The following is a 25,888-nucleotide window of genomic DNA, read 5'->3' on the forward strand; positions in this document are numbered from 1 at the left end:
AAAGGCGGGGTACACCCTGGACAAGTCGCCAGGTCATCACAGGGCTGACACAGAGACACAGACAACCATTCACACCTACGGTCAATTTAGAGCCACCAATTAACCTAACCTGCATGTCTTTGGACTGTGGGGGGAAACTGGAGCACCTGGAGGAAACCCACGCAGACACGGGGAGAACATGCAAACTCCGCACAGAAAGGCCGTTGCCAAACACGGGGCTCGAACACGGACCTTCTTGCTGTGAGGCGACAGCGCTAACCACTACACCACTGTGCCGCCCATGATTACCTATACAAATCTCATCTCATCTCATTATCTCTAGCCGCTTTATCCTTCTACAGGGTCGCAGGAAAGCTGGATCCTATCCCAGCTGACTACGGGCGAAAGGTGGGGTACACCCTGGACAAGTCGCCAGGTCATCACAGGGCTGACACATAGACACAGACAACCATTTACACTCACATTCACACCTACGGTCAATTTAGAGTCACCAGTTAACCTAACCTGCATGTCTTTGGACTGTGGGGGAAACCGGAGCACCCGGAGGAAACCCACGCGGACACGGGGAGAACATGCAAACTCCGCACAGAAAGGCCCTCGCCGGCCACGGGGCTCGAACCCGGACCTTCTTGCTGTGAGGCGACAGCGCTAACCACTACACCACCGTGCCGCCCCCCTATACAAATCAAAATTAAAAAAAAAAAAATCAAAAACATATCAAGAAATATACCTATGAAATAAATAAATGAATAAATATGGCTGTGAAATAAATCCTGAAATGAACAAGTCAACAAATATATAAATATATACAGGAGTCAACATAGCTCAACAAACAAGCAAAAGCAAACAAACAAACAAATGATTTTTTTATTTAATTTATGAGACGTTTATTTTATAATTTACATTCATTTCCTTGCCAAGTCAAGTCAAGTCAAGTTTATTTGTATAGCGCTTTTAACAATAAAAATTGTTGCAAAGCAGCTTTACAGAATTTGAACGACTTAAAACATGAGCTAATTTTGTCCCTAACCCATCTCCATTGAGCAAGCCTGTGGCGACGGTGGCAAGGAAAAACTCCCTCAGACGACACGAGGAAGAAACCTCGAGAGGAACCAGACTCAAAAGGGAACCCATCCTCATTTGGGCAACAACAGACAACACGACTATAACATTAACAGTTTTAACATGAAGACAGTTTCGTTGATGTCTTCATGTTAAAACTACATCAACGTTCATTTCCTTGCTGTTTTTTCATTTATTTAGTTTTGATTTAGATGCCGGGCGGCACGGTGGTGTAGTGGTTAGTGCTGTCGCCTCACAGCAAGAAGGTCCTGGGTTCGAACCCCGGGGCCGGCGAGGGCCTTTCTGTGTGGAGTTTGCATGTTCTCCCCGTGTCCGTGTGGGTTTCCTCCGGGTGCTCCGGTTTCCCCCACAGTCCAAAGACATGCAGGTTAGGTTAACTGGTGACTCTAAATTGAGCGTAGGTGTGAATGTGAGTGTGAATGGTTGTCTGTGTCTATGTGTCAGCCCTGTGATGACCTGGCGACTTGTCCAGGGTGTACCCCGCCTTTCGCCCGTAGTCAGCTGGGATAGGCTCCAGCTTGCCTGCGACCCTGTAGAAGGATAAAGCGGCTAGAGATAATGAGATGAGATGAGATGAGATGAAAAACACATCAAGAAATCTACCTATGGAATAAATAAATATGGCTGTGAAATAAATCCTGAAATGAACAAGTCAACAAATATATAAATATATACAGGAGTCAACATAGCTCAACAAACAAACAAATTATTTTTTATTTAATTTATGAGACGTTTATTTTATAATTTACATTCATTTCCTTGCTGTTTTTTCATTTATTTAGTTTTGATTTAGATGCCATTCCATAGCATATAATCTGCATACCTTTATAGGAATAAATTAGTTGTTTTGGGCTCCGCCCCTACTACGTGGCCCCACCTCCCGTGTAGCCCCGCCTCCCGAATGGTTAAGTCGGTGATTGATTGGCGCAGATGTGTGAGTGCGCGAGGACAGGACACCGTCGGTGCAGGGTAAGTATCCAGCTTTGTACTACTGTATTTGTTGTTGTTGTTGTTTATTTAGTGTTTGATAACGCTCGTGCATGGAAACGAGAGTAATATATATATGTGTGTGTGTATTGATGTTGTGAGCTCGTGCTGCGTGTTAAAGCCACTTTTCTAACCCTCCTGTACTTATTATCCTGATTAACGCTCTTCTCGAGTATCTGAGAACAGACAATCAATATCCGGTTCACCCAGATCTACGTCATGTTCGATATTAAAGTCATACTTTAATTTATTTATTTTTTTGCGCTGTTTTCTGTTGCTATGACCTACAGACGTTGCCACGCCCCCTGATACTCACGACCGACCTATTAAACCCGCTGTCACAGCCATGCAAAACAAATAAATCGACACTTGGATAGCAATAAAAGTCATTTATAACGAGCGCTCCAGCTGTGCATTAGGCAGCGGTGCGGTAAACCTGCGCTCGCGCGGCTGTTGTGGTTGTCGCTGTGACGTCACTGCGCTGAAGCGTGACGCGTGTGAGGAGGCACGTACGCCTGGGTGAGATTATGATGCGCGCGCCTTAAAAGGGAAAAAGGCCCCATCCATGTTTTAAACACTCTCTTATTTATATAAAGTGATTTCTGTCATATAAACTACCATTAAATAAAATCCAGCCACTGAGGTTAAGGGTGATTATGGTTCAGATATATATATATATATATATATAAGGGACATCTCATCTCATTATCTCTAGCCGCTTTATCCTTCTACAGGGTCGCAGGCAAGCTGGAGCCTATCCCAGCTGACTACGGGCGAAAGGCGGGGTACACCCTGGACAAGTCGCCAGGTCATCACAGGGCTGACACATAGACACAGACAACCATTCACACTCACATTCACACCTACGGTCAATTTAGAGTCACCAGTTACCCTAACCTGCATGTCTTTGGACTGTGGGGGAAACCGGAGCACCCGGAGGAAACCCACGCGGACACGGGGAGAACATGCAAACTCCGCACAGAAATGCCCTCGCCGGCCACGGGGCTCGAACCCAGACCTTCTTGATGTGAGGCGACAGCGCTAACCACTACACCACTGTGCGGCCCGGGGACATGAACTTATTTTTAAAAATTCACCTAAAACCATTTCTTTTTTTTTAAACCATCAGGTCACAAAACATGTAATCTTTAATGAATGATATGTTAAAAGATAACTTTAATTTTCTGAGATGTAATAAAAAAAACATATTTATATGCCAAAGTCAGAACGTAACAGAAGTGTTGTAGACATATATATTCTCAATTTTAACAATGTAGAATTACTTTTTGAAACATAGGAAGGTGATGTTTTAGCAAATATAATTAATAAACATGTGTAGTAGAATAAACGTACACATTCTTTCAATAAGATTAACATGGTATAGAGCTAGGTTGTAATTAATTTGTAACAGACGCGAGATGGACAATCGTAACAGAAGTAATGGAACAGACATCATTTTGGAACTCATAGGCTTGACTTTGGCATATAAATATGTTTTTATTACTTCTCAGAAAATTAAAGTTATCTTTTAACATATCATTCATTAAAGATTACATGTTTTGTGACCTGATGGTAAAAAAAGAAATGGTTTTAGGTGAATAAGTTCATGTCCCCATTTCAGTACCCATAAGCGTGGAATCACTCATATATACACAGGGTGTGATTTGTCAAAAAACCAGAAGGGGGGATGTTTTTTTTTTTTTTTTTTTATCATGAAACGTCACAAAATTAAGGTAACAATAGGCTAACAGCTCAATAACATCCGATGATCTCAAATGAGGCGGCACGGTGGTGTAGTGGTTAGCACTGTCGCCTCACAGCAAGAAGGTCCTGGGTTCGAGCCCCGGGGCCGGCGAGGGCCTTTCTGTGCGGAGTTTGCATGTTCTCCCCGTGTCCGCGTGGGTTTCCTCCGGGTGCTCCGGTTTCCCCCACAGTCCAAAGACATGCAGGTTAGGTTAACTGGTGACTCTAAATTGAGCGTAGGTGTGAATGTGAGTGTGAATGGTTGTCTGTGTCTATGTGTCAGCCCTGTGATGACCTGGCGACTTGTCCAGGGTGTACCCCGCCTTTCGCCCGTAGTCAGCTGGGATAGGCTCCAGCTTGCCTGCGACCCTGTAGAAGGATAAAGCGGCTAGAGATAATGTGATGTGATGTGTGTGATGTGATCTCAAATGAATAACACTAAATGAAAACGAACACTAAACCAGAGATAGTAAATTCATCTTCCTATCTCTCTGACTAAATACACGAACACTAACACAACAAAGTTCGCATTGCTTGTCGCGTTGCTGTGATGTTTCTCTCCCTCCAGATTAAATGGACAGTGACTTGAAAATCACTAAAATACATGAATACTAAATGAACAGTTTGCTCTGATGGCGCAGTTCACATTGTGCGCAGCTTCCCGATTTAAACTGTTTTTTTCTCATCCTTATACTTCCTGTTTCATGGACTGTAACAGATTTGCTTATTTAGTAATTTTAATACAGAATTTACTTTGAAATTATAATCAGACACTCCAACGCCCCCCCCTAAAAAAAAAAAAATCGGCCGTGAAAAAGGCGGCATCCGCCAAAAGGCGCGCTGTTTGCATCCCTGCAGAACGCAAAGATATTGTTATTATCTACAATGTATCTGTTTGCTGGGGACGTTCGTGAACATCAAAGCTGCCACTTCGGGTCATTTTGAAAGTGAGTGCAATGTAGACCATAGAAAACTGTGTCACAACATGCCTGTCATGTCAACTTTTTTTTTTGGCTTGTTTGTTTTACTGACGGGGTTGTCCCCGAGAATTTTTTTTCAGCAGAGATAAAAACCAGAGGGGGGATGATCCCCCCCAGCAAATCGCACCCAGTATATATATATATTTCTCACAATCCATTTTGTCTGTTCCAAGTTTCCTAACAGCACAGTAAAGTTAATCTCCTCTCAGCTCTGATGCTCACAACACTATTCAGTAGTAATATTTGTGCTCTAATGTGGTGGTTTGGCCTAGACTTTAGTTTTATTTTAATTTATTTTTATATGAAAGTATGTGGGGCGGCACGGTGGTGTAGTGGTTAGCACTGTCGCCTCACAGCAAGAAGGTCTGGGTTCGAGCCCCGTGGCCGGCGAGGGCCTTTCTGTGCGGAGTTTGCATGTTCTCCCCGTGTCCGCGTGGGTTTCCTCCGGGTGCTCCGGTTTCCCCCACAGTCCAAAGATATGCAGGTTAGGTTAACTGGTGACTCTAAATTGACCGTAGGTGTGAATGGTTGTCTGTGTCTATGTGTCAGCCCTGTGATGACCTGGCGACTTGTCCAGGGTGTACCCCGCCTTTCGCCTGTAGTCAGCTGGGATAGGCTCCAGCTTGCGTGCGACCCTGTAGAACAGGATAAAGCAGCTAGAGATAATGAGATGAGATGAAAGTATGTCCCTTTACACACTCATCCAGAAGGGTAATTTTGCGCAAGGCCGTCTGTCTACAGCAGAGAAAAAAAAAATCCCAAGGGAGTCTGGAGCCAGATTCGTGACGTCACGTGCGGATCCACCAGCAGGCTGTGAGAGCTTGCATGGGTTCAGTGCACAGTCTGTGTAAACCAAGTTTAGCAGCTAGCGATTTTGCATTGAATTATGGAATTGTCGCCTGAGCTTCTAAACCCATGGATTCATGTATCAGTGCTCATCTATCTGTTACATAAATCATATTTTTTCTAATTACTATTATTTATTTTTTTCGCGGTGCAGTTTCCATCAAATCCAGCGCTCTGATTGGCTGGCGAGCGGGTCCGTATCCTACGATACAGACCCCGGTTACAGACCCCCCCCCCGGTTATGGACCTCTGGTGACCCGCTCGTTCACAACAGCAACAAACTTGGTAGAATTTTTTGTCAACATTTATCTTTTTTTAAAAAATAAGATTTATTTATAAGATTATCAAAAATCTTATAAACTTTTGCCAGCATTTCTCAGGAGAATAGCATTAATTTTACAGCATGGACAACGATAATGACAGTGTTCACAGCAAAAGCGAGTTTTACTACCCTGAGAAAGAAGAAATGGAAGAAAACATTTCAGGAGAAAGCTAAAACCCTCTAACTTGCTAATGTCGAGCAAAACCATGGCTGAATCCTGAATGACTGACTGACTCATTTTTGTATAAATAGGGGACTATATAGGCGGCAAAATGTAGTTTTTTTTTTCCTGCTATGGAAGTGCACTTGTATACCGAGGAGGAAGCCATTTGCATTACAGCCGTGAATGAGGATTCAAAATGGCGACTCGGCTCGGTTTTCCCTTTCGGGCGCTCTCGTTTTCTGTTAGGATTTGGTAAAGAAAAAATATATTATTTACCAGCTTAAGGTCGGTCCGTATGGTGAAATACCGTGACCTCGGTCACGGTATTTCACGGTATGGACCTCACAGCTGGTAAATAACATGTATGTATTTATATATATTTCTTCATTTAGAAGAGTACTGGCTACTGTAGGTGAAAGATTTCATAAGCTACACACATGGAATTGGCTAAGCAGGGTTGTGTGTGTATATTTAATGTGTTTGACAGGTCCCAAAATCTCAAGCCCTGACATGCATATCCCGTGATACATGTGAATTAAGTGTATTATCACCCACTGCTTTCGTGTTTACTTTTGTGTGTGTCAATAAATAACATTATCCGTGTACCACACAAACACAGGAACACCTAATTTAGAGTATAGTCTCTCTTATTTCTTACCCTGGCAACAGTCAACTTGTGAATCGTCGATTTTCTTGGTCTTTTTCTCGGCTCTGCTTTGGTCCTCGGCTTCCGGGTGCCTCGCACGAAACGCTCCCATTTCTCTCTCATTGTCCGGTCTTTTGGAAAACGCTGAGTACTAATCCCATCAAGATTGGTGTTGCTACACCCTCCTACGATACATCTGTTAACCATTTTAATAATTACGTGATAACATTGAAGAAATTTGCAGAAAACCACCAGGTCGTTTTCTCATAAACAAACCAGCACTGACGTAGGATTCAGAAGGAGGCGTCTCGCACGCGACGTCACGAAAATCAATGTTTGCCGGGAAATCCAAATGCCAAGCTTTTTCAGAGGCGGACCAATTCGCCTCAAACGGCTCAATTTCAACTGAATTTTTCTGGTATTGTGCAAGGTAAAAAAACTGTGCAAAATGTGACAGATATTTGACCAAAGTTCAATATAAAATAGGAGAATTACATTGATCTTGCTCCTGAATTTACCCGTGACATGCACTTTAATGTAGTGGTTAGCATTGTCGCCTCACAGCAAGAAGGTTCCGGGTTCGAGCCCGGTGGCCGGCGAGGACCTTTCTGTGCGGAGTTTGCATGTTCTCCCCATGTCCACGTGGGTTTCCTCCGGGTGCTCCGGTTTCCCCCACAGTCCAAAGACATGCAGGTTAGGTTAACTGGTGACTCTAAATTGACCGTAGGTGTGAATGTGAGTGTGAATGGTTGTCTGTGTCTATGTGTTAGCCCTGTAATGACCTGGTGACTTGTCCAGGGTGTACCCCGCCTCTCACCCATAGTCAGCTGGGAAAGGCTCCAGCTTGCCTGCGACCCTGCACAGGATAAGAGGTTACGAATAATGGGTGGATGGAATGGATACTTCTTCCTGGGCGGCACGGTGGTGTAGTGGTTAGCACTGTCACCTCACAGCAAGAAGGTTCCAGGTTTGAGCTCGGCGGCTGACGAGGGCCTTTCTGTGTGGAGTTTGCATGTTCTCCCCATGTCTGCGTGGGTTTCCTCTGGGTCCCCTACAGTCCAAAGACATGCAGGTTAGGCTAATTGGTGGCTCTAAATTGGCCGTACATGTAGGTGTGAATGTGTGTTTGTGTGAATGGTTGTTTGTGTCTACGTGTCAGCCCTGCAATGATTTGGCGACTTGTCCAGGGTGTCCCCTGCCTCTCACTCATATGCCCTTTGTCCACCAAAGCAGTTCCAGGGCTGGTTCGGGGCCAGTGCTTAGTTTGGAACCCGGTTTTCTGTTTCCATTGACAAAGAACTGGCTCTGGGGCCAGAAAAAACGGTTCCAGACTAGCACCAACTCTCTGCTGGGCCAGAGGAAAGAACTGCTTACGTCAGCGGGGGGGGCAGAGTTGTTAAGACCAACAACAATAACAAGACCGCGAAAGATCGCCATTTTTAAGCGGCGAGAAGCAGCAGCTATACAAACACGAAGTCATCCATTATTATTGTTGTTGCTGCTGCTTCTTCCGTGTTGTTTTTGCTTTGATATTCACGCCAAGGTTTATGTAAACGTAGCGCCGTAACTGATGTATACAGCGACGTAATGACGTATACAGCGACGTAATGACGTGGCTCTGCTTAGCACCGCGAGCTATGGAAAAGCAAACTGGTTCTCAGCTGGCTCGCAAGTTGAACAAGTTGTGAACCAGCACTGGCCCCGAACCAGCCCTGGAACTGATTTGGTGGAAAAGGGGTAATAGTCAGCTGGGATAGGCTCCAGCTTGCCTGCAACCCTGTAGAACAGGATAAATGGCTACAGATAATGGATGGAGTGTAGGTGGAGCTCAGGGGTGGCCAGTGCCACCCTAGCATGAAACATGGCCACCCCAGTAAGGTTGTGGTTGTTGCACTGTTTTTGTGTATATATCGGATTTACAAATCCGTTTAACGAAACTCTCAATTTGCACTCCAGGTATAAAATTTGTAAACTCGATTTGGAAATGTTTGGCGTGCGTGCTGCATTTGGTCTACAAAATAACGCTCGAAATACAATATTGATCATCCATAATCGTATTTAAATGTGTTGTTTGTGATATCTTGAAAGGCTTCTGTTGTGATCCCACGAGTGATAATTAACCCTAGATCTCTTTATCCGTAGTTTTGGCGTATACATAAAAACAGTGTTCCATCGTCGCATTAGGTGATCTGTACCATGCTCGAGCTTGTCTGACCTCCAAAGTCCAGTTGGTTTGATTTGTACACTATACTTTATTCACGCTCTTTCGCGAAAAAGAAAATTGTACAGTTAAATAGATAGACCTTTCTTGTCATGCACAAGTACAGTACAAATAAATTAGTTGGCTGTCCTTTGTTGATGCAAATAACACCGATAAATAAAGGATCAATACTAAGACACACATTTAAAAAAAAAAAATTAAACCGATATTGCACATTTCAGGTGTTCATGCTATTTGAGTGTTCATATTTAGTGCTGTTATGGCTCTGGCATAAGAACTGTTTTTCAGTCTGTCTGTCCTTGTTTTTATTGCCCTGAAACGCCTTCCAGATACAGAAGATTTCGATAAAAATGGAGCACAAGCCACTTGGAAGTAGTTGAGACTAATCGAGCAATACTGGTTATAATTTGTAAGACAAGACTTCAATGAAATTTGCATGCAAGAAAGTCACCCACTCACCCACCCACAAAAAAAAAAAAAATCGAACTAACAAGCATGCGCGTACATGAGAAGTGTAAGGGAGGGGAAAAAAACTAGCAAGGAAAATACACAGATGAGAAAATTTGCACATAAAACGAAATCAAAGCATTAATTCAAATGTCTAGCCATTAATATAGCTATCCAGAAGAGTCAGTTAAAAGTCTCTTGAAGGAAGAGATTAACATTTGAAGTCCTTTTGAACTGAATTCCAGATTTTCTCACCAAGAAAAATGCATTCTTCAACAAAAAGAAAAAACTAGATAGAACTCGACGCCAATGGCGTCAATGGGGATGCCTCCGCCTGGTAGACTACACGCCTTAAGTTGTGATTTGGGGATGGACATTTGACCTCACCGTAATCTTGACCTGGTGAAATTACTTGTATTAGCCTTGGAGACATTGTGTTCACAGGGTTTTCGGACAGACATTTGACCTCACAGTGACCTTGACCTGAGACCTTTCGATCTCAAAATCTAATCAGTTCATGTTTGTCCCAAAGCACACAAATGGTGAAAGTTTGGTGAAATTCCTTTCATTAGCCTTTGAGATATCGCATTCACAAGGTTTCGGGACGGACGCACGCACGGATGGACAACCCAAAAGCATAATGCCTCCTGCACCTTACGGTGGCAGAGGCATAAAAAAAATCTGGAAATTGAAGCGGTCTTGAATGGGGGGGAAAAACCCCCAGTATCGATGAGCCCTGAATTCTGAAAAAGTCAAGATTGTGTGTTTGCTCCGTACTGTGCTCAGGGCAGCTATGGGCTGAAGGGTGGAGAAGCAACCTTGGGCCCAAAGTGTCGCTGGTTTGATTCTCTGGACCGGCAGGAAAATCCATGGCTGAAGTGCCCTTGAACAAGGCACCTTACCCCCGACTGCTCCCCAGGAGCTGGGTATGTGTGTGTACTCATTGTACATTGCTTTGGATAAAAGCATCTGCTAAATGCCTGTAACGTAATGGGTATGGTTCAGTGTACTGTGCCCTGGCCTGCTTGAGGAGGTCGGCTCAAGTGCGGTTCAGCTGGACCGGGGCACAGTATGCATCTGGTGTGATCACTAACTCGAACACTCTATCCATTATCTCTAGCCGCTTTATCCTGTTCTACAGGGTCGCAGGCAAGCTGGAGCCTATCCCAGCTGACTACGGGCGAAAGGCGGGGTACACCCTGGACAAGTCGCCAGGTCATCACAGGGCTGACACATAGACACAGACAACCATTCACACTCACATTCACACCTACGCTCAATTTAGAGTCACCAGTTAACCTAACCTGCATGCCTTTGGACTGTGGGGGAAACCGGAGCACCCGGAGGAAACCCATGCGGACACGGGGAGAACATGCAAACTCCGCACAGAAAGGCCCTCGCCGGCCGCTGGGCTCAAACCCAGGACCGTCTTGCTGTGAGGCGACAGTGCTAACCACTACACCACCGTGCCGCCCTTCGAACACTCCAACAACAGAATTATTTAAATGTCCCATTTAAAAAACACGGCAAAAAAAATCTTATGAGTGCAACATGATTTACTGGAAATCTGTTGCATAATTAATAATACATTGAGGCACTGCGTAAAAGCAGAGCGCCCGAGGAGTGTAAAATGTGTTCGTAAATAAGCAGACGTTTTTAATTAGCTTTTTAAAAAAATAATGAGCGCTGGATAAAAGCCCATCTGTCTTCTGTAGATTTTCTAATAGAAAATCAAACACTTTCATGAAGGAGCCAACTCGAATGCGAGCAGAAAAAAGTAAAAATCAAACGAGATTCTTAAGCAAACTCCTCCATCCTCACTTCCAACTTTGTTTTTGTAAAATACATTTCAAATACAATCGTGAATTTCTCTGGAGTTTTCAGGCTCTTCGTATTCTTTAACCACTCATTTCCTCGTTGTTCTTGAAGCATTTTCTTCGATTTGTTAACGCTTTTCTTGATAGTGGAGAGATGGTAATGCCTTTTTATCCATTTCTCTGTTTGAACAAGCAAAAACAGCGCAAAAATTAACCGTATTGAAGATAGATTAAGCCTTGCTTGCATGAAACCCAGTGTCTGTCTGACCCCAGCTGTAATTATCACGTGATGCGTGACGTCATGCACAAGGAGTCTGTAAACAGTACGTGTACCATACTACAACAGCGGGGGGGATATAAAATAACTTGCAAAGCAGTAAATGAAACCGAGACTAAGCCCATGTTTACATTAGACCGTATCAGCGGATCATCAGATTAACGTTTTTAAAACGATTAGTGTGCACACAGCAACACCAATACACGATTCGCGTGCACACAGCAACACCGATACACGGATACGCTCGGCTCCGCAGGCATCCTGCGCTCCAAATCACTCCGCCCTGAACAGCGAGTGTCCTCTGGAGGGTGCGCACTCCGGCCCTGCGCAGCTCACAGAGTGCGCGAGTGAAGTGCACGAGCAGTGATTCGGGACTGAGCCGCTGTGTGTGTGATCCCAGCGCATATCACTTACCACTTGCAAGTGGAAGGATGGCAAGCCTAAAGACAATCATAACTACACAATGGGCAGTATTTGCATCAGTATTTGCAGTATTTTCATACTTTTATACTCTTTAATGAAAGGTGATACAAGGCGGAAGTCCGCGCCGTTTTTCAGCAGTCGCGTCACATGACCAACGCCAGCGAATCAGGAAGGTGGATGTCACAGTGACGTCGTCCAATGACGACGCCAGCTAGAGCTCAGCACAGCGTATCCGCGTATCTCAATGTTTACACAGCACTGGACCAGACACGATCTGGATTGAATACGTGGACGCTGGCGGATTCCCGTTTCCCGGCGTTTCCAGGCGGTTTAATGTAAACGGACAGTGCATCCGCGAAGAAAACGAGACAGATACGGTCTAATGTAAACTTGGCCTAAGAAAACAGCCAAGACATAATGGTGGATACGTAGTGAGGGAGGCTTTTAGGAACTGAAAACATGGTCATGATCGAGGAGTTAAAAAAGGCCAGATGTAGAATATTAGCAGTTTTTTGGTGTTTCTAAAATGATGCGGTCAGTTAATAGTATTCTGTAATTTACCTGCAAGAGATTAATAAAAGCCTGTTGAATCGTAATAATATGCCAAGTGATCATACTGATAACGGATTTTTTTTATTTTAATTACGTTTCCGTGTGCGTATCACCGATTTCTCTTATTTCCATTCACGTGTCTCTCAGCATAGACGGCCCAGTGATGGCTGCAAAAATTTCTCAAGCTGTTCATCTGACCTTCTGGCGAACAGCTGACGAGCCGCCCGAAGACCTCCAGAGCATGTAACCTTTTGCAATGAAGGCTTGTGTTGCTGGTTCATGGGTCACTCAATCATCCCACCACCTCGATGTGATAGAAATTGCGCAATTTGTACTGTAAACATTCTTTATCTGGTAAACAGTGCTTATGTTGAATGTACTTTACTCTCTAATGGCGTATACACTGGTACTGGGCAATTCCATGTAAATGTCAACCTCACCATGCAAAAATAAAGCAACATGTAATACATCAAAACCACTCCCAGAGATCTCACCTAGGCCTGTATTTTACAGATGTGAATAAGTTGAACCAATTTGTAACCAACCTAATGTGTCACTGTCAGTCTTTCTTTCTTATAATGTAAACCCCAAGCTAAAATCAACTTTGATCATGTACAATTCTATATTATTGCCACAAGCCACAGAAATGTATGCTAAAATCCACAAAACAGCAAAACAATAGCCATCCTAAATATTATTTAAGAACTTTGATAGTTTTAGCTGATATTTAGAGAGTTTTTCAAAGGGTTATGGTGGTTAAATTGCTGATTTTCTAAACATATGCCATGTCTATTTCAGACGCGTCACATCCATAACGGAATTTCGTCACATCCATAACGCTGACTTTTCCTTCCGAAACTCTGCATGAAATACAAAATATTTTAAACAAAGATTTTTTAATATTCACCTTGGACCCCTCTATCAAATGGATATCTCCATTTCGACATTAGGTTTACAATTTCACAGAGTTTGATAAAAATGTACAGTCACCCAAGAAAAGTGATACTTTTTCTGTCACATCCATAACGCATCTTTTATTGGCGTTTTCTGGCATGCCCTAGATGTACTATGGGAATTGTTCTTGTTCTATCACTTCTCCAGTATGGTACAGCCTTAAAATATGCAACACCTGTTTAAATACTGGGAGACAATAAAACATGCACTGGGTCATTTGTTGCCATTTTGAGTTCAAGTGTCACGTCCATAACGCTGGAATTGCTCTACTGTGAATGTTGATATTGTTTCGGTAAGGATTCCGTGAAGATTATTTATACAGAAATTTAGAGCAGACACCTTCCGCTTGGCCAACATGGTCGATGAGGGGAAAAAAACTGAGAAATGCGACGTGTGTAATTGTTCTTGAATCGTTGCACTCTGGGTAGAGAGATGGTGTAATTTCCTGTGAGTCGTATTACTTGAAGCATGACTGCTGCTCCGGTTTCTTCTTCTTGTGCACATTTAATGACCACTCCCTCCTTTTGTTTTATTTCATCGTTAACGGAATGATGGATGTGGTGATTAATTGGTTAGTGCGGGCGTTCCGGTTGGTTCTGATCAGAAGTGACACGTACGAGTCATCCCATCAACGTTCATCTGAACCAGCAGGGCAGAATTCAGGTCTGAGCACGCACAAATTGCGTAACAAGGCTTGTAATGTAAATTGATCATAAAGAAGAAAGTGAGGTGTGTGTGTGTGTTGCGGGTGGGATCATGGGTGTGTGTTGTAAATCAAGATTTCATCATGGCATTTCCTTCTTTCCCTCTCTCGTCTTGCGCTGCTCAAATCTTTTCATACGAGCTGGCAGGGAAGTTGATGATTAATGTTACTGGGAAGGTGTGTGGGGGCGGCACGGTGGTGTAGTGGTTAGCGCTGTCGCCTCACAGCAAGAAGGTCCGGGTTCGAGCCCCGTGGCCGGCGAGGGCCTTTCTGTGTGGAGTTTGCATGGTGTCCGCGTGGGTTTCCTCCGGGTGCTCCGGTTTCCCCCACAGTCCAAAGATATGCAGGTTAGGTTAACTGGTGACTCTAAGGCTACGTTTACATTACGTCGAATCAGCGGATCATCAGATTAACGTTCTTAAAACGATTCGCGTTTACACTAAAACCGTTAGCCGTGCACACAGCAACACCAATACACGGATACGCTCGGCTCCGCAGGCACCCTGCGCTCCAAATCACTCCGCCCTGAACAGCGAGTGCCCTCTGGAGGGTGCGCACTCCGGCCCTGCGCAGCTCACAGAGCGCGCGAGTGAAGTGCACGAGCCACGATTCGGGACTGAGCCGCTGTGTATGTGATCCCAGCGCATATCACTTACTACTTGCAAGTGGAAGGATGGCAAGCCTAAAGACAATCATAACTACACAATGGGCAGTATTTGCATCAGTATTTGCAGTATTTTCATACTTTTATACTCTTTAATGAAAGGTGATACAAGGCGGAAGTCCGCACCGTTTTTCAGCAGTCGCGTCACATGACCAACGCCAGCGAATCAGGAAGGTGGATGTCACAGTGACGTTGTCCAATGAGGATGCCAGCTAGAGCTCAGCACAGCGTATTCGCGTATCTCAATGTTTACACAGCACCGGACCAGACACGATCTAGATTGAATACGTGGACGCTGGCGGATTCCCGTTTCCCGGCTTTTCCAGGTGGTTTAATGTAAACGGACAGTGCATCCGCGAAGAAAACGAGACAGATACGGTCTAATGTAAACGTAGCCTAAATTGAGCGTAGGTGTGAATGTGAGTGTGAATGGTTGTGTGTCTGTGTGTCAGCCCTGTGATGACCTGGCGACTTGTCCAGGGTGTACCCCGCCTCTCGCCCGTAGTCAGCTGGGATAGGCTCCAGCTTGAGTTTTTTGGACTCAAGTTGGTCGCCGCTGAAAGAAATTCACGTGCGAAATGGCGGATTTCTCAGGTATTTTTACAACTTATTTCTCCTTTTCTACCTTTTTATCATTCGCTCGAAGCCCCTTTTGCACTGTTTCTTTTGCAAACATAGCATTGCTTCTTATGTATTTGAATCAGTTTCTTACCTGTCGACATGTCGTACGATTTTTCTTCTTTGCTTTACAGTACCACTCCGGTTAAAAACAAGGTACAACAGCAGATTTTAGATTTCTTTTTCCTTTGGTACTTGTTCGATAATCAATTTCTTTCGGCGGCGACCAACTTGAGTCCAGAAAACTGTTTTACGGCCAATGATTCGCTTTAACTTGCGACAGAAGTTAAAACCACAAACATTTTTCCAAGTACACACGAAAATTCGGGGCAAAATAGACAGTAGAAAAGGTAAAAACAGCTATTATAGAAATGGATTGCTTCGTATCGCCAGTCAAGCTCTTATGGTTGTCAAGGAATGTCAAGTTAGCTCGCCCAGCACGGGCTTGTTGCTATGGGGAAAATTGACGCGTGACCAATTCCTGCAAATGGCCTATTCCCTGGACCAGCAGGAATGGCTGAAGTGCCCTTGAGCCAGGCACTGAACCCCTAACTGCTCCCCAGGCTGCTCTGGGTGTGTTGTACGTCGCTCTGGATAAGAGCGTCTGCTAAATGCCTGTAATGTAATGTAACTTGAGGTGCCAGAGAAATAATCTTAAGGACGGAGAAATAAACTGTAAGGATTTAGAGAAAAAATTTATTATGCTGTCCTTTCCAGGCTGATGTCCGGTTCTGTAGCTTGTTTGTATGCGCGCGCCACATGCAAGCCACATTCCCTCACCCTGGGCCCCACACACCACTTCAGACACCACTGTGTAGCAGAATAATCCAAATATGTCTATTCTTGTTCATTGAGATTCTGGTCCTGAGAGTGAGTGTGTCTGAGTAACCAAGTGAAACTTTTTTTTTTTGTCCTTTTTGTTGTCGTCGTCGTCTTCCTTTTCCTGTATTCCTGCAGCATGCCGCTGGCACGCAGTATCTCAGTGACCTCCCTGTCGGGTCTGGAGGAGTGGGACGAGGAGTTCGATTTGGAGGATGCAGTTCTATTTGAAATCGCATGGGAGGTGGCGAATAAAGGTATGTGTGTTTACAGTACGACACAAAAGTCTTCAGCATGTGCAATGAAACGCTGTAGAGCAAAAGTGCAATCAAAAATAATGAAATTAAATGTTTCTATATTTAAAAATAAATACCATAGAGATTAGGAAGCAGGAATGCATGAAAAAAGTCAATATTTGGTGTGAGACGACTCTTTGCTTTAGAGGAGAAAAAAAAAAGGTAGTCTGGGGTACAATGAGTGCAGTTTGATCAGGAAATGAGCTGTGGGTTTTACTGAGCATCTTACAGAACCAGCCACAGTTCTTCTGGACACTTTTGGCCCTTTTCCACTACCCTTTTTCAGCTCACTTCAGCCCGACACGGCTCGCGTTTCGACTACCTCATTGCAGCACGACTCAGCTCGCTTCAGCCCTACTCAGCACCCAAAACTCGCACGGTTTTGGAGTAGGGCTGAAGCGAGCCAAACTGAGCCGAGCGGGGCTAGGGGCGTGAGGAGACACTCCCCTGTGCACTGACTGGTGAGGAGGAGTGTCCTCACACGCCCACACACGCCCCGCGAGCACGCTGGGATCTGTAAACACCGTAAACCCGGAAGAAGAAGAATTACGAAGCCTTATGCGCCTCGCCTCATCTATACGCTCTTGCCAGTATCTGTTGGCGTTGTCGGTGACAACAAGCCACAGCACCAAGACCAGCAACACTAACGACTCCATGTCCTCCATGTTTATTGTTTACTGTCCGGGTCGTGAGACTACCGCTTAAAAGGTTACTGATGTCACTGTTTGCGCTGCCTAACGACATCACGTGACGTCCACCCAATGTGTCCACCCACTTCCAGCCAGCACGGTTCAGCGCGGTTGTAGTCGAAATGCAACTCCAACAGCCCCACTCAGCTCGACTCAGCCCAACTCAGCACGGCTCAGCCGCGTTTGTAGTGGAAAAGCGGCATTTGACTGTCATGCTCGCTTCTTCATCTCATCTCATCTCATTATCTCTAGCTGCTTTATCCTGTTCTACAGGGTCGCAGGCGAGCTGGAGCCTATCCCAGCTGACTACGGGTGAAAGGCGGGGTACACCCTGGACAAGTCGCCAGGTCATCACAGGGCTGACACATAGACACAGACAACCATTCACACTCACATTCACACCTACGGTCAATTTAGAGTCACCAGTTAACCTAACCTGCATGTCTTTGGACTGTGGGGGAAACCGGAGCACCCGGAGGAAACCCACGCGGACACGGGGAGAACATGCAAACACTGCACAGAAAGGCCCCCGTCAGCCACGGGGCTCAAACCCGGACCTTCTTGCTGTGAGGCGACAGCGCTAACCACTACACCACCGTGCCGCCCTAATGTAAAAGTCCTAAAATAAAAATCTATAACACAGTTTGTACACAAAACCATGCTGTACATCTGGAATCCAAAGGCTGTGTGATTGGGACGTCTTTCGCTTCATGACCTTAAAGTGCATATTCTGGATGAATTTCATTTTTTTTTTTAAATATGAAAGTATGTCCCTTTACACACTCATCCAGAAGGGTAATTTTGCACAAGGCCATCTGTCTACAGCAGAAAAAAATAAAATAACAAAACGCGTCTGGAAAAATCCCAAGGGAGTCTGGAGCCAGATTTGTGACGTCACCTGCGGAAGCGCCAGCAGGCTGCGAGAGCTTTGCACGGTTTCAGTGCACAGCCTGTGTAGACCAAGCGCTCCCATTTCTCTCTCATTGTCCGGTCTTTTGGGAAATGATGAGTACTAATCCCATCAAGATTGGTGTTGCTACACCCTCCTACTATACATATAGATGAAAGTCTTCCGGATTTATCCAGAATGGAGAAATTTATTTTTCGAATTTTTCACGTTCCATTTCACAGAAATTCAGTTTTGCGATCGCACGGCTTGTTTACGTTCGGCGACAGGGCGCTGCCATTTTTGTAGTCTCGCAATGCTTGCTGGTGTGTACGAGACCTTATATGCTTATATACATACCTCATGTCATGTGAACGAGATTTTCTCGCGATATCGTGCTTTAGAAAACGCGGTCTTTCTTTTGTGTACCTTTCTATTGAGCGAGACAATTGAAGCGCCGTCTCTATTGAAATGTGTTTACCGATTCAGCAATAATAATGTACAAACAAGATGACAGGTCGGCGGATATCTGTAGCATAGAAGGAAAGGTAAAGAACAAGTTCAAATGGTCGTGGCTGGAGGAGAAAGATGCAAACGGTGACTTTTTATCGGACTATGTGAGGAAAGTGGACAGGCCAGGATATGCATTATGCACGTGGTAAGTGATTTTTTTTTTTTTTTATTATTTTTAATAGGTTGTAGTGGTTAGCACTGTCGCCTCACAGCAAGAATGTCCGGGTTCGAGCCCCGGGGCCGGCGAGGGCCTTTCTGTGCGGAGTTTGCATGTTCTCCCCGTGTCCGCGTGGGTTTCCTCCGGGTGCTCCGGTTTCCCCCACAGTCCAAAGACATGCAGGTTAGGTTAACTGGTGACTCTAAATTGACCGTAGGTGTGAATGTGAGTGTGAATGGTTGTCTGTGTCTGTGTCAGCCCTGTGAAGACCTGGCGACTTGTCCAGGGTGTACCCCGCCTTTCGCCCGTAGTCAGCTGGGATAGGCTCCAGCTTGCCTGCGACCCTGTAGAACAGGATAAAGCGGCTAGAGATAATGAGATGAGATCCATGTTGAGATTTAGAAAATTGTGAGTGAATTCTTATTGACTTGCCGTGACTGATAACTACTTTTATTTGCGGTCATTATCAGTGAGCGTGCGTGATATTGTAAACTGTATCAGCGTATTGAAGTGTTAGTAAAAATAAAAAATGAACCACACACTCAATATAAATGATATTATACCATGTCTCAACCCAAGACAAGACAGTCCGTTCATAGCATAGCAAAAAACATTAAAAAAGCTATTTGGGGAAAGCGCAAGAGAAAACAAAACAGCTGTAAGGCTGTGGAACAATTGAAGAAGAAGAAGAAGAGGATCTAGATTTAGTGGTGTCCGTTTCACAGCTGGTTTTCACTTACCCTAGCAGACTCGTCTTTGGTTTTTACAAAACCATGAACTTTGCAGTGCATTCCATGACACACACACACACACCTATTACACAGTTCAAACCAGTTAAGTTTTAGTGCATTATTAATAGTTTGAAATCTTTAAAGTGGCATGATAATAAGAAAATGTTCTTTTTGATAATAATTTTAGTGTTGAATAAGCTCAATTTTACAAGATAATGTGGCTGATTTATCTTTTCTGTTCTGTATGAGTTTACTGTTACAATAAATATATATCTGATTAATAAGACTGTATGTGTTTTGATATTGAATCAATTCAATTTCATGAAAGTGTGAACTATTTAATATCAGTTGAATTATCATTTTCTAAACATATATGCAGATGTGACAGCATCACTTTATACAAGTTTTGACATCCAGTAGTGAAAATTCTGAATTTAGAACAGTGCATTCCTGAAAATTACTCATTAACTAGGGGAATGAAATTTGGTATTTTTGACATGTTAATCATTAATGTACATGAAAGAAAAAGGCTTAAAAGTTATAACTTGTTTTAGTGAAAATAAGTACTAAAATGCACTAGAATGCAGGGGTTTGCATGTTATGTTATTAAATTTTTTTCAGGGGACGTTGCCCCCCCAAACTTATGCCATGTACACACGTAGCCGGGTATATTTAAAACCGAACATTTCCCCCCCCTCCGTTTATAAAAATGTTTTATCCACACCACCTCGTCTTCGAAAAAAATCCCTTCCACACAACCGAACATCTGCGTTTTCAATCACATTCATAAGCATTCCAAACCTGTAGATGGCATTATTTCCCCAAATCCTACCCCCTAATCACATCGCCTGTGCTCTTGGAGCAGTAGTTGGGCTTCTAAAATTAAACATGTAAATAGCACCTGCACAATAATTAACGCTTTCAAGGCACTACTCCGATCCATTACTCTTTAGCTAGCCGCACACTACGCCGATTTTCAGCGTACCGAGCCAACTGAAGTCGCGAGTCAGGCGTAAAGACTAGTTTTCGATGGTACCGACTCATCTCACAGCCGATTCGAAAAACTAATCAGGAGCCAGACTGATCGGCGAGAGTCGCTAGCAATAGCCAATCATATCTTTCGCATATAACACGTGACCTCATTAAACACAATTTCTAGCGCGAGAAATACGTGTTGGTAGCACCTAATGCAGGTATATACTGTAATTCCATAGACTGAAGCTTTATCCATAGACACAGTGGGCTGGAAAGCCACTCTGCTCAAGTTGTGTGGCTGAATTCCAAATCGCTTTAACTCCCCTATATAAGTGCACTATTTAAGGTTGGAAATAATAGCTCATGCAGCCTAGATAGTGCGCTACATATTCCGTGTTGTGTCATTTGTAATTCAGCCTGTAGCATCTTCAAGTGTTGGATTTAACAGTAACTATATCCAATAGCTAATCACAAAGCTATTAAGTTGTCACGTGTCGCTTCAATCACGACTGCACTCGTCAACAGTCGGGGGATATGTGCGTGCCCTGTCGGGAGTCGGCTCTGAAATGGGTCAGTTCGGTACCGCGTGGATCGCCGTAGTGTGCGGCTAGCTTAAGTCCATGCTTAATCTGGCTTCTGCAGTAAACAAAGGTCGCACGTTTGACGTCAGGGCAGATTTGTTGTCATTTTTTTGGCGTGGATTGTGACGTTCTAAAACGCAAAACTCCGGTTATCTCTGTCTACACGAAAAGGCATACACGGAGTTTTCAAAAATCTTCACTTTGCCCGGAGTTTTTTTAAATATTCGTTTTTGATGCGTTTTCATGTGGATGACAGGCCAAAACGTAGAAAAATATCTTCGATTTAGCAGATACCCGGCTACGTGTGGACGGGGTCTCAGTTTGACTTTCAAAAGTTCAGGATTTTTTTTTCTTCGCTCCACTTTCATCTCTAAATACATCTGTTAACCATTTTAATAATTACGCGATAACGTTGAAGAAATTTGCAGAAAACCACCAGGTCGTTTTCTCATAAACAAACCAGCGCTGACGTAGGATTCAGAAGGAAGCGTCCCGCACGCGACGTCACGAAAATCAACGTTTGTCGGGAAATCCAAACGGCAAGTTTTTTCAGAGGCGGACCAATTCGCCTCAAATGGCTCGATTTCAACTGAATTTTTCTGGTATTGCGCAAGGTAAAAAAAAAATTGCAGAGAATGCAGAATGTTACAGATATTTGACCAAAGTTTAATATAAAATAGGAGAATTACATTGATCTTGCTCCTGAATTTACCCGTGATATGCATGTTAACGAACATAAATTCAAAATGACATTTAAATGCACTGACTTTAAGGTGATGTTTTTAATCCTAATGTGCAGTGACAATATAATTTTAATTTAAAAACCTGTTTTTGTTCACGCAGGATTGAATCCTCTTGTTTGTGTGACAGATTTATGGTTTGACAGTTTTCACAGCTGTGTGCATCGTGATCCTCATTTGCGTTTTTTTTTTTTTAATTTATACTCTGAGCTCATCTTAGCAGGACTGTTCCAACTTTCCAGGAAACCGTATATAAAATAAGCTATTAGGGCTCTTTAGATAGTAACTATGTAGATCTATCAGTTTTCAGCTTTACGTGTACCTCAACTGACCTTGATTAATGTTTATAGTATCGTCCTTTCGTCTCAGAAACGCCACAGCTATACACGCAGCAGCTTTAATACAAATAATTGTCGTGGACTCAAAGTTTCAGGACCGTACGTCTCTTATTTGCGTTGCACAACTGTCACCACCTCCTTTCATTGCGAATGAAGTGTGTACTGGATGCCAGCTGGAAGGCTGTTGCATTGCTCGACTGCCGTGTTACATCAGAAAGGTGTCAGGTGTCTGTTCTTATACCACAGCACTGGTGAAATCTCTAATCTGATTGGCCAGACGGTTTTGATTAATTTTCTATAAGAGCAGCTCTGATGGTAGTACCAGCTATACTGCGAATCAGTCAGCAGCACGAGCCAGTCGTGGGTGTTTCAGAGCTCGGGGATGTAGAAGAGGGCAGATAGAACTTTTTACAAGTGGTACAGTTGGAGCGGCAGAGATTTTCCGGAGTGTGATGTCTCAAGAACAGGTGGTTGGTTGGTTGTGTTTATCAGGTTTATATGGAAGGATCACCATAACCAGTAGATGAACAGTGTTGTAGTCGAGTCACTAAACCTCGAGTTCAAGTCCGAGTCGTTAAAGAAAATTTCGATTTGAGTCCGAGAACAAGACTCCAACTGCGCCATGTGATGGTGGCTGTTGCGTCTTTATGTAAAGCCGTCTCTGCTACTGTGTTGGACTAACGTTCCTGCTCGACTGCCCCGTTTTAGTTAACAGGCTAGAGATAAAAAGCTTGTTCATCGCTCAGCAAGCCACACCCACTATCAACAGGGCAAATAACATGACAGAGGGTTAACACTAGCTAGTTCATTGCTCAGCAAGCCCTGCTATCAACAGAGCAATGAACATAGCGTCACTTCCTTCTCTGGGTGGAGTCTTACCAAATGACAAATAAAGTTCGAGGTCGTCCCCGTCGTCTCCTCGATAGTTCTTCTACATATGGAACACACAGCAGTGTATTTTTACACATTCACATTCACATTATCTCTAGCCGCTTTATCCTTCTACAGGGTCGCAGGCAAGCTGGAGCCTATCCCAGCTGACTACGGGCGAAAGGCGGGGTACACCCTGGACAAGTCGCCAGGTCATCACAGGGCTGACACATAGACACAGACAACCATTCACACTCACATTCACACCTACGGTCAATTTAGAGTCACCAGTTAACCTAACCTGCATGTCTTTGGACTGTGGGGGAAACCGGAGCACCCGGAGGAAACCCACGCGGACACGGGGAGAACATGCAAACTCCGCACAGAAAGACCCTCGCCGGCCACGGGGCTCGAACCCAGGACCTTCTTGCTGTGAGGCAACAGCGCTAACCACTACACCACCGTGCTGCCCGCAGTGCATTTTTAATTTTTTAAAATGAATTTTTTTCCCCCACTCCATGAGAAGTCTGTATAAGCAAAGCGGACAATCCTAGGGGCGTTCTCTCCAGCGCCATTAACGTTAGTTTGTTCCTGAACAGGTGAATATGCGTTGTCTTGCATGAAATTTAATACAAAAATTTAATGTAGATATAAATATTTTGTCAAATTATGGCATGTTAGGGGGAAAAAAATCAAATCAAATCCGCGTCCTCATCTCCAATTTGAGTCCGAATGCAGTTAATGCACGAGCCCGAGTCATCAGTGCTCAATTGCGTCTGTCCGAGATTATTGTTAGTACAATATCTTGAGATATCTTCTTTACATAAGATTTCTCCGAGGGCTTTTTTTTTTTAACATAATTACAAATTTCTTAATTCCTAATTCACTTGAAGTATCTCCAGTACAGAATGCGACTAGTGAAGAGAGATAAACACTTGAATTTCTCACCGGTATGGAATGCTTGGATGTGAAGTCAGGACTGAGTTATGGGTTTGAGTCGAATGCAAGTGCTTTAAAACTTAAACAGCTAAATAACAAGGGTGGCTTGATGATCAGCAGGATCACAGCCTCGTGCTTGAGCGTCAGCTCTTATAAACTGAGACTCTGTGACACTGTCTTCCTTCTCCAGTCAGTCCAGAAAGGCTGTGCCACTTACTGTGAAGTGTGTGTGTGTGTGTGTCCTTTGGCAGTTGGAGGCATCTACACAGTGATCCAGACGAAGGCGCGTTTGACCTGTGAGGAATGGGGGGAAAACTACTTCTTAGTGGGGCCCTATATGGAGTCCAATGTCAGGACCCAGGTTGAGTTGATTGAACCCCCAAACGCAGCACTGAGGAGGACCATCGACAAGATGAACAGCAGTGGCTGCAAGGTGCACGTGCGCACGTACACATTCATACACACACACACACACACACACACACAATACTCCAACCTCATTCTGAAATCCTAAACCTTCATTCTGAGAAGCGTGTGTGTGTGTGCATGTGTGTCCACCTCCCTGGTATGCATGTGTAAAGGTTACAAGCTATATCAGTGTCTCGCACCATGACTGCAGTCTATTTCAGACCTTTGGATAAATACTATGAGAGAGCGAGACAGACAGTAAGAGCAGCCTTGTGTTCATGAAGCTTAACAACGGATCCAAGCAGAAGTGTACGAGTTTTACGTCCTGAAAAAGGCTTTTCTGTGGGTTCCACCCCCCCGGACTTAATAATAATGATGATGATGATAATAATAATGATACAGGTCCAGTTACTTTCAGTTCCCTGAAATGAAGGGCCGTGTGTGTGTATGTGTATAAAGGCGACTCCAATTTAGCAGCCCTGTCCACAAGGAAATGGCTTTGAATGAAGAGAGTTCAGCCCTGGTCCCATAATACTGATAACTATAACTAGAAATAAATCGGTCCCCTGCAGTTTATGTAGTTGGTGGTCACACCAGACCGATAACGCTCCCTATAGCCCAGGTCTGGGTTTATCTGTATCTCTGAGATTGCTTCTGGAGCCATTTTTCCAGGCCTGGACCTGATCTGATAAACATCTGACCAATCAGGTAACTGTTTACATGTGACATTATCTGAGCACATGCTATTTTTTCCCCGGGCATCTTTATATACACTACCGTTCAAAAGTTTGGGGTCACCCAGACAATTCTGTGTTTTCCATGAAAAGTCACACTTTTATTTACCACCATAAGTTGTAAAATGAATAGAAAATATAGTCGAGACATTTTTCTGGCCATTTTGAGCATTTAATCGACCCCACAAATGTGATGCTCCAGAAACTCAATCTGCTCAAAGGAAGGTCAGTTTTATAGCTTCTCTAAAGAGCTCAACTGTTTTCAGCTGTGCTAACATGATTGTACAAGGGTTTTCTAATCATCCATTAGCCTTCTGAGGCAATGAGCAAACACATTGTACCATTAGAACACTGGAGTGAGAGTTGCTGGAAATGGGCCTCTATACACCTATGGAGATATTGCACCAAAAACCAGACATTTGCAGCTAGAATAGTCATTTACCACATTAGCAATGTATAGAGTGGATTTCTGATTAGTTTAAAGTGACCTTCATTGAAAAGAACAGTGCTTTTCTTTCAAAAATAAGGACATTTCAAAGTGACCCCAAACTTTTGAACGGTAGTGTATCCTTGTTGCATCGTGAAGTCACGGAATACGGATTCACGGAAAATTAAAAAAATATATAACACAAAACACGGATATGTGATTATCCATGAAATATCAATAGTAAATTAATAAACATATATAAATGCAGATAAGATATTTTAATTATGATCTTCGTCAGTCCAAACATTTAATTGTTTTAGACTTCTTAATTTTTTGTCT

At 43.8% G+C, this 25,888-nt stretch overlaps 1 protein-coding gene across 2 annotated transcripts in view; it reads left to right on the forward strand.

The window, feature by feature from the left end:
- The first annotated feature begins 2,001 nt into the window (after window positions 1-2,001).
- The window catches only part of gys1 (glycogen synthase 1 (muscle)), a 53,024-nt gene continuing 29,137 nt past the window's right edge, over window positions 2,002-25,888 (forward strand). Inside the window, exons 1-3 of one of the 2 annotated variants that reach the window (XM_060901966.1) lie at window positions 2,002-2,052; window positions 16,404-16,522; window positions 24,232-24,413. In XM_060901966.1, the coding sequence (XP_060757949.1) occupies window positions 16,405-16,522; window positions 24,232-24,413 (300 nt within the window). In that variant the 5' untranslated portion in view covers window positions 2,002-2,052; window position 16,404. Of the gene's footprint in view, window positions 2,053-13,962; window positions 14,125-16,403; window positions 16,523-24,231; window positions 24,414-25,888 lie in introns of those variants that run through there. The other variant, XM_060901965.1, reaches the window with a different exon arrangement.

This window comes from Neoarius graeffei, chromosome 20 (assembly GCF_027579695.1).
Source record: "Neoarius graeffei isolate fNeoGra1 chromosome 20, fNeoGra1.pri, whole genome shotgun sequence".
In the NCBI taxonomy this organism is placed as follows: domain Eukaryota; kingdom Metazoa; phylum Chordata; class Actinopteri; order Siluriformes; family Ariidae; genus Neoarius; species Neoarius graeffei.